We start from the raw sequence: 8,747 nt of genomic DNA on the forward strand, positions 1-8,747 counted from the left end.
ATTTTCGATAATTTAGGTGTTATATTAAAAGGACCCCGAGCTTGAGTGACTCAACAACCCAAAGGCCCTAGATACTACCGGCTGAATTATAATATTAGGGAGGCAACCGATTTATAACTTATTTATTGACTTAACTTTTGTTTAGTGAGAGATTTTTATTTTAAGTCTCATAATCTAACATAGTTTTGATTTGCTTTAGCATACATCAGACCATGCATTCAACATTGGCGGTTATGGACATATTATCTAAATTTATTCCATTGAGCCAGAAACGGAATAAAATGTCACCCTAGGGTAAATACTAACTATTACATATTTATCCTTCAGGTCATCCGTCTTTTCCTTGGCACCTTGATTTACAACGATATTAATTTCTATATTACTATCAAAATACTTCAACTAATTTGAAGGGATTTAAATGAGAAGAGAAATAAAACAGAAAGTAGATAAGGCAGGACACGCATGCCCTATTCCAAAAATACCAAAAGACTAAATAACAATTATAGAAGGGTCTAATAATGTTCATAACACCAGACATGCAAAGACTCAATTAAAAAAATTAATTGGTTGATTACATAAACAGTTTATGTAATATTTTAGTTCAAATTAACCTTTATATTAATTTTGTTATCAATTTAAATCTTTTAACTAATTAATTTTGTATCCTTTTTATATTTTATTCTAATAACATATATCAAATATAATTCTTATTAGAAATAAAACATAACTATACATATTAATTAGTTTATATTCAATTAATTTTGCATCCGTTATGTTTTATTTTAATTAATCCTTAATCAAATTTAAGATTGATTAAATATAAAACATAACATATACAAAACATACAATTACATTTAACTTATTTTACAAAAATCTTTTAACCTTTTTAATTTAATCAAATCAAATATAATTAAATTAAAACCTTTAATCTTTTAGCAAAACAATTTAAATGCGAAACATTTTAAACGAGATTTATTTTGGAATATATATACATTCTGATTTAATTTAAATAAATATTTCCAGAATCAGATTAATCATCAAATAATTAAATATAGTTTTATTTTAAATTAATCAGATCAATCTAACAATTAAACTATCAAACCTCGTTCTTAATTGTTTAATTGATTCATATATGAAATAACGGATTAACGTTAGCTCTGATATCGATGTAAGAAAATAGGCAAACGGGGCGCAGCGGAAATATAATTTTTGTTACATATTTCATTTAACCAAAGATCCTACTGTTGCTAGAGATGTGCCCATACGGATGTCAACCGTCTATCCAAGAACACCAAAAACAAACAATAGTAAACGATTAGTAATCAACCGTTGAATAGCAACCAAAATAGATTGCCTCTAAAAAATCAACACGAGATCAAAGAAGAAAACAAGAAAGATAATTGTTCGGCTGAAGTCGAGAGAATTTCTTCCTCTTTTCTTAGCCTTCGCCAAATTCTCTAGTGTGGGGTTCTATATATATAGTCTTTCTAACCCTTATCACAATTAGGTTAGAGCATCTCTAACAGCCTCTTAAGTTGGCTCTTAAGTTAAAATTTGAGGAGAGAGAATAAAAAATCAGCTCCAACAGCCTCTTAGTGACTCCTCAAATCACTAAGAGGCTCTTCATCCTCTCTATTAATAGAGAGTCTCTCTCCACCTCTTAGTGCCTCTTAACTTTATTTTTTATTAATAATTTATTATTGATGTGTCTCTCTCTTCACACTATTGGTAAATACAACAATAAATAATAATTTTAATAATAAAATAATAAATAAGGAGTATTGTTGGAGATGATATATCTTAGTCACTCTTAAATCACTAAGAGTTAATTATTTATATTATTTTTAGAGAGTGCACTACGAGTCTCTTGGAGATGCTCTTAAAACTCTTAATTAATTAAACAAGTTATAACATTCTCTTTATTTATATCCCATAAATATAAATGTTAACTCTCTAATTAAATTAGATAACTTATCTTTAGGTTAGGATAATATTTATTAGATATTTAATCACATTAAATTTCTAATTAAATTTTATCCTACAATTGATTTAACCATAATTATAATCTAATTACAATTATCTCAATAAACCAATTATTCCCGTTTGATGCAGTATACATCAAATTTCGGCCCACACTACTCCACTCAATAATTACTATCTTGTCTTCCAGTTCCAAGTCTCATGTGTGTCCCAATAGGTCCCTATTACTACTAGCCGTAAATGGCTTAGTCTTACAAAGTATTGGTACAATCCTACTTACCATAGTGCTATTAAATGTCTCATTTTCAAGCCCTATATGGTATAGCTCATCAACTACCAATTCTATCCCCAAGCACTTCTAATGTTGTTGTTGTTGCTGACTTGCTACAAGAATTGAATGCATTTCTTTGAGAGATCAACTACCAATTCTATCCCCAAACACTTCTAATGTTGTTGTTCTTGCTACAAGAAAGAGAAAAAAATGAATGCATTTCTTCGAGAATGCTTACCTTCTGCCTAGAACAGAATGAAGCAGTATGCTAATCAACATCACATAAACAGAGAATTTGCACTGGAAGATTGTGTTTTCCTCAAACTACAACTTTACAGATAGATCACAGTGACTTTGAGAAGTTCAGTGACTTGGAGAAGTTCAACGAAGATCATTGCTCACTACTATAGTCCCTTTTAGATCAAAGAAAGGATGGGCAAGGTTGCTTACAACTTGCAAAATTCATGATGTCTTCCACATCTCCTTACTTAAGAAATGCCTCTACCTCCCACAATGGCTAGTGAATTTGTTATCCAACCAACAAAGGTATTGAATACTCGCAACTTTTAATATAATGGAAAGGCATGCCTATAATTGATAAAGGCTAGATGTTGTATTAGCTAGCTAGTATTTTGGATTGTAGTGAGTTTGGTAGTGCCAGTTGTAAGTTAGAGAAGGAATTTGTGTACTGGCAATGTAAAAAGTAATGAAATCATCTTCTTCAATATTCTCTCATCTCTATCTCTTCTATCCTTTCTATTTCTTGCAATGTAAAAGATGTCAAGAAACTAACAAGTGTCTAGAATGCTCTAATGTATTATGGCTGTAAGGAAAAGTCTAGAACATTCTAATGTAAAGATATGAAAGGCTCCTTCCAAAATGAAGAAAGGGGAGACAAGTTTCATTCTATTGATAATACATACAGAATTACATATTCCCTTTAACCAAGAGATACAGCTACAATCATATATATTTTTTTTTTATTATTATTCATTAAATTAAATAACCAAAAATTTGATAAATACGGGTAGATGATACCCAACTTTATCATACAATTACATCATCAACTTGTGCCACATTCGACTTGCTAATTACAATAACTTATCAGTTCCTATAAGAGTTGCTAATTACAATTACATCATCCATTAAGAAGAATATCTTATAGTAAAATCTTGCCTATCTACGGAAAGGCCTGCAAATAAGATATCCTCCTCGTATTTAGGACCTTGCCAGTGTAGAAGTCAGCTTCAGAGAAATGTCACCATAAGCTTGTTCTTGTCTTACATCAATTAGTCCATAGGTTTTCAAAACCTGTTGTACACCATTAACAGTCCACATTCCCATAAATACATGTCCAATACTTCAACATAAAAGGAAAAGTTTTTTAACTGCATATCAACATTCTTCCACAGCTGAACATAAAGCAGCTGCAGTTTGCATCACAAATAGGAGTTCAAACAAATTCATCAAGAATAGTAAGAGAGACTTTAGGTTGTCTTTCATCCTTGATTTCCTACTCCTTCAATTTGAAGTCACTCCTTTAATATTAAAAAGCAGCCATTTACATGTTCGAAAATGATTTAAAAATCTTACCAGGGTCTCAAAAAACATCCTAGCACATGACTTTCTTGTTTTCCCTTCTAAGATCTTGTTGAGACTGAGATCTTCAGGTTGGTCTTCAGATATGGGACCAACAGGAGATTGTCTTAACAAATACTGGACCACAGCCCTACAATCAGAAAATTAAAAGCACTAATCAAAGGCAATTCAAACTTAAAGTCTAAAATCAAAGGCACTGGTTATAAAGTTTCATCTACATTTTAAGTAAAAATAACTACCTTGTTCTCACTGACAATGAGTCAATGCCTTCAGTGCCCTGGGATCCTGTTACTAGCATAAATGTCATCCACATACCACATATAAAAATGTAAATTACAAAATTGAAGATTCAATATGACTAAATCAATCAGGAAAACTCATCATACCAAATAGGCTATTGTCCGCCTCCAGAAAAGAAAGGTCCTGCATCAATATAAATTAATAAAGCAAAGAAGTAAGAAGCATGACTTCAGTAGGAGGACGAGGTATAGGGTAACATGCTGGAAAAACCTTGAGATATTAACTTATGCCAAATGCATCCATAAAAAACAGCAAACACGAGAACAATAATGAGAAACAGATGAGGATATATTCAGAAGCAAATTGGAAGAGGAAGGAAAAGCTACAAAAACTTTAGAAAGAGGAGAAAGAAAGAAGCACGTATTGAAATTTCAAAATTCTACATAACCAATAAAAAAAAACGAGAACCAAAGACAATACCTCTGTTTCTGGAATATTACCAGACTCCGGAATATATGAAAGTCCAGATTGCCCTGCATCAAATTGTCCTTCCAAATCTGTCCTGGGTGTTTCCATTTCAGCAGCATAATCTTGTGTAGGCAGCAGTGAAGTTTCAGTACTTGTCTCTGAGCGATGTACTGTTTCTGATCCTATACTTTTTGGTGAATGGGGTGTGAGTTCATCTCTCCTAAAAGGAGAAGGCAAGCCTGGAGAATGCACAGCTCTTTCCGGAGAAAGAACAAGTTCATGTATCATACTACTGCCATCAAAACCATCAGCATGGCGAAGATGTTCAATTTCTACATCAGTTTCAGGTTCATATTCAGGAGCAGAAGGTTCAACTGATAAGGTCACGTTCATAGGTTCTGGAACCACTTCTGGAGGAGGGAGGGAAGTTTCATTACTGACCTTCCAGATCACTTCTCCAGCAAGAGCAGAGGAAGTTTCAGCATTTAAATTATGGGTGGGTTCGCTTTCTAGAAGAGGTTCTATGACCATTGTCTCTAATGTAACCTGGCTTTGAAGAGTCGGGGGATGAGGCTTTGTCGAAATAAAATCTCTTTTGAAGTGATGGCATATATCAGCACAAGATCCTGAAATCATAGAAAAATCAGTACTCTTGTACAAACATAAACCTTGAAGTTTAAGATGCTAGGCACTGACCAGTTAATAAAGGTTCAGAAAATACTTGCTCCTTTCTCAAAGCATTGCGCATCTTCCATATGCCCAAAGCAGTCGAAGGGATTTCCCTCCTCTTCCTCAATACATCACTAGAATTTTTTAACGCATTCTTCATAAACCTATCAGTTTAAATACTTATATTAATGATCACATGTAAATTAAAATAAATGCATCACTTTTTTAACCAAACAAGTCGTACTTGTTAGACAGCACAGTACACTCATCAAAGTAATTTTTTCTCTTTCTTTGCCTTGGTTTGGGTGACTGAACTGGTGGAGTTGAACGCATCTTAAGCTCAGATGGCATATGCCCTGAAAAACAAAAACTACCAGCTCAGTAAAAGTAAGAACTGGTAGGGAAGGCCATAAGCATTCACTCACCCAATAAATCAGGAGTATCATTGATCTTAGATGCCTCATGCGAATGCATGAAGTTAGGGGATTCTGTCCGTTGATGAAATGGTGAAGTCTGTTCTTGAAAAGGCAAGATATCTTCAAAAGGAGCAGGACTCTCCTCATCCAGACCTCGGTTTGATGATCCTTTTGGTTCAGATATATCATTTTGAAGATCTTCAAAAGGTTGAATGTTTTCTAGGATATTAGATTGATCACGCATAACTTCTATTTCTGGAGGGGAATTGGCATCATTAGGTGCTGTATTAAGATCCTCTCTCGCTTTGCTTAGACCAAGATCCTGAAAATCATTTGTAGGTTCTGCCTGGTTGCTTTCTTCAAGATGACTGTGGTCCTTTCCCTCTGTTGTCTGATTATTTAAGCCTTGGGGAACATTTGTGGCAGGTACCTCTATCTGATTACTAGGAAGGGGACTTGGAGAACCCCTATTACTATCCTCTGATGTGCTGTGCCTGACCCCTAAATCATCATTTTCTGGTTGTAGTACATCCATCATCATATCCTGAACATAAATGCTTATTCCAGTGAATAATACAATTCTAAAACACAATCAAGAAAGATTCCAAAGGGAAAAAAATTAAACAGAAAAGAGAAATGATAGACCTTAAAAGTTACTACAACATAAGGATCACCAACTAGATGAACTTGATCTTCAAGTGTTATTTCCTCCGGACTCCTGGTATGATCATCCAGAAACCTAAGACCATAACTAGTATGTCAAAAGAGAAATGACGTTCAGGAACATAGACAGAAATATCAGGATCGTGGGAAAGAAATTGTCTTGTGTAGTTTATTCACCTATTTGGATCCATGTCAACATCGATATCAAAATCATCAAGGTCAAAAGTTAGGGGCAAAGTGACAGCATCAAACTTTGCTGTTGTGGCATTCTCTGGAAGATTAACTTCTGTGGAATCAAAGGCCTTTTTAACCGCAACAAGAGCCACATTGCAATCATGGTAAAGATAATCAACTTTCTTTGAATATATCCGAACCACACCTACCAGAAGATGGCCTGACATTCTAAGCGCAATGGGGACTTCTGGGAACATGATGCAATCTGCATAAACATATATGTCAGAAAGTAGAATAATTGTTTGTGATGGTTCCTTAGTAAAATAATACTACGATGGCTTAATTCATTGTTTGGTTAAGAAGCAAATACAATCTCCGAACAAAAGAAAAGTATGGAATTTCAATTCTTTGAATTTGTCAAAACAACAAAAATTCATCTTAAGCATATGTTTGATATTTGTCACAAGATATCCAATTTATCATCAACTTAATTAATAAAACCAGAACAAAGCACAAGATGTCCAATTTCAATCCAAGCAATATATCTTCCAAAATGAAAATTAGTGAACAAAAATCCAACGAGATTATATGTTTCCAATAATGCAATCAAACTTACCCAACTAAAGAAACGATCTTTGTGAAGAAAAAAGAAAGAAAAGAAACGAAAATCAACTAACCCCGGACCAAAAAGAAAAAAAAAAGTGACTGTTATTATAATAACATCGAATTCAAACTCAAAAGGGAAATAGAAAAAAGTAAAAACGTACCAACGGTGTAGGGGATATCAGTGGAAGTGTAATGAGACTTCTTGAGACGGTGCTGCAGATGAGCTGCACACCAAACAGTCCCGAGAGGACCCTTCCGCGCCAAAAACGTCTGCGAATAGAACATTTTTTCTTCGCCGGATAATTATATTGAAAGAGGAAAAGGAAAAAAATGGAGGAAACCGAATGCAAGGAACAATGCAGTACGAAGAGGGAAGAAGGTGACGAGTCAAAGTGAAAATAAATAAATAAATAAAATAAAAAGAAAAGGAACCGAATTGAAATATTAGGGCTAATTGCGTGGGAAAATCCCAATTTGGTAGATTTCGCGCGGGAAATCATAAGCAGGCGCCAACATTGGAATTTGGAAAATTGACTCAAAGATACCCTCTTTCTTACACTTATTTACGACTCTGCCAATTCTAGTTGTAAATTAAATTTTTCTTTTTTAATTACTGTTTTAAAGAAAAGGAAAATTTGATGCATTCCATGATGTAAATTTTATTTGTATGTGAGGATTGTTGGTCCCTTGTAAGGTTGCAAGTATAGTTCCAAGGGGGGGTTAGGAACTATTTTACCTTTTAATACGATTAGGGCAGATTTCTTTTCTTTTAGAAAAGATTATATGACAGCGGCGCTGATCAATCGACAAGACACTGGCTTAGTCAACTAGTGACTAGGTCAGTTTCGTTGCTTAGATCAGGAAATAGCACTTAGAGTCTATTCCTGACTTAATTCGTTGGCAGCGCACAACTCAGCTTGACCTCTTTTACTTGGTCAGTTTTAATTTGTTTTAAGCAAGCAATATAAATAAGGAGTTAAGGTTTAGAAATACTTCACTCAGCAGATTTATCCAGGTTCGGCTTCTTCTAAGCCTACGTCCTGTCCCCGGAACACTTCCGAGATTTCAAATCCTCTACTGAGCTCTTTAAAGGTAGAGCCTCAAACCTTTTACAATATCAGCAATTGAGTATGACAAGAGTACCTTCCTCTATACTTCTACTCAATCCTAATCTCTCCGCTGAGTACTTAAAATCGAGTACTCAGCCTCTCCTTTCTATTCCTAGAAATGATTAAGATTTGTCCTAAACAACAATTGCTAGAACACCTTAGATGATTGAGAATCAATCACTCTAGACTTTTACACAAATGAATAAGCTTGTAGTGTAAGAATTTGCTTTGCTTTTGATGGAGAACTTTTGTACACGTTTGATCAGCGTAACGGCTTTTGCTCAAAGTTCTCTGTGGAATGTGGATTCTGAATGCTCTATTTATAGAGAGCTGTGAGAGCTTCTGGTTATTTCGAATTTCGAAATAACCGTTGGAGGGAAACGGCTACAGGTCGTTTTCACTCAGTCTGTCAGCAGTTCTCTTAGCCAATCAGATTCCAGCATCTTCTGTTCTTCGGTCAGTGTGACAGTATGTTCCTCCATTTTGGGTAACGTCAACCAGACAGCTTGCTGTGTCTTCTGATCTTTACTCAAAGAGGAAATACTTTGTCTG

At 34.3% G+C, this 8,747-nt stretch overlaps 1 protein-coding gene across 4 annotated transcripts; it reads right to left on the reverse strand.

The window, feature by feature from the left end:
• Positions 1–3,200: 3,200 nt before the first annotated feature.
• LOC136226656 (sister chromatid cohesion 1 protein 3) lies at positions 3,201–7,472 on the reverse strand. Of its 4 annotated transcripts, none has more exons than XM_066015271.1 (11): positions 7,248–7,472; positions 6,484–6,745; positions 6,289–6,382; positions 5,653–6,187; positions 5,472–5,583; positions 5,255–5,391; positions 4,571–5,184; positions 4,237–4,273; positions 4,090–4,135; positions 3,845–3,980; positions 3,201–3,562 (listed from the first exon to the last, which is right to left on the reverse strand). In XM_066015271.1, exons 1-11 carry the CDS (start codon positions 7,369–7,371, stop codon positions 3,470–3,472), a joined length of 2,190 nt encoding a protein of 729 aa, XP_065871343.1. In that variant the 5' UTR covers positions 7,372–7,472; the 3' UTR covers positions 3,201–3,469. The 4 variants fall into 4 exon arrangements, with proteins under 4 accessions (XP_065871343.1, XP_065871342.1, XP_065871341.1 ...); XM_066015270.1 differs by having other exon boundaries at positions 4,090–4,141; XM_066015269.1 differs by having other exon boundaries at positions 6,289–6,394.
• Positions 7,473–8,747: the final 1,275 nt, after the last annotated feature.

This window comes from Euphorbia lathyris, chromosome 4 (genome assembly GCF_963576675.1).
Source record: "Euphorbia lathyris chromosome 4, ddEupLath1.1, whole genome shotgun sequence".
In the NCBI taxonomy this organism is placed as follows: domain Eukaryota; kingdom Viridiplantae; phylum Streptophyta; class Magnoliopsida; order Malpighiales; family Euphorbiaceae; genus Euphorbia; species Euphorbia lathyris.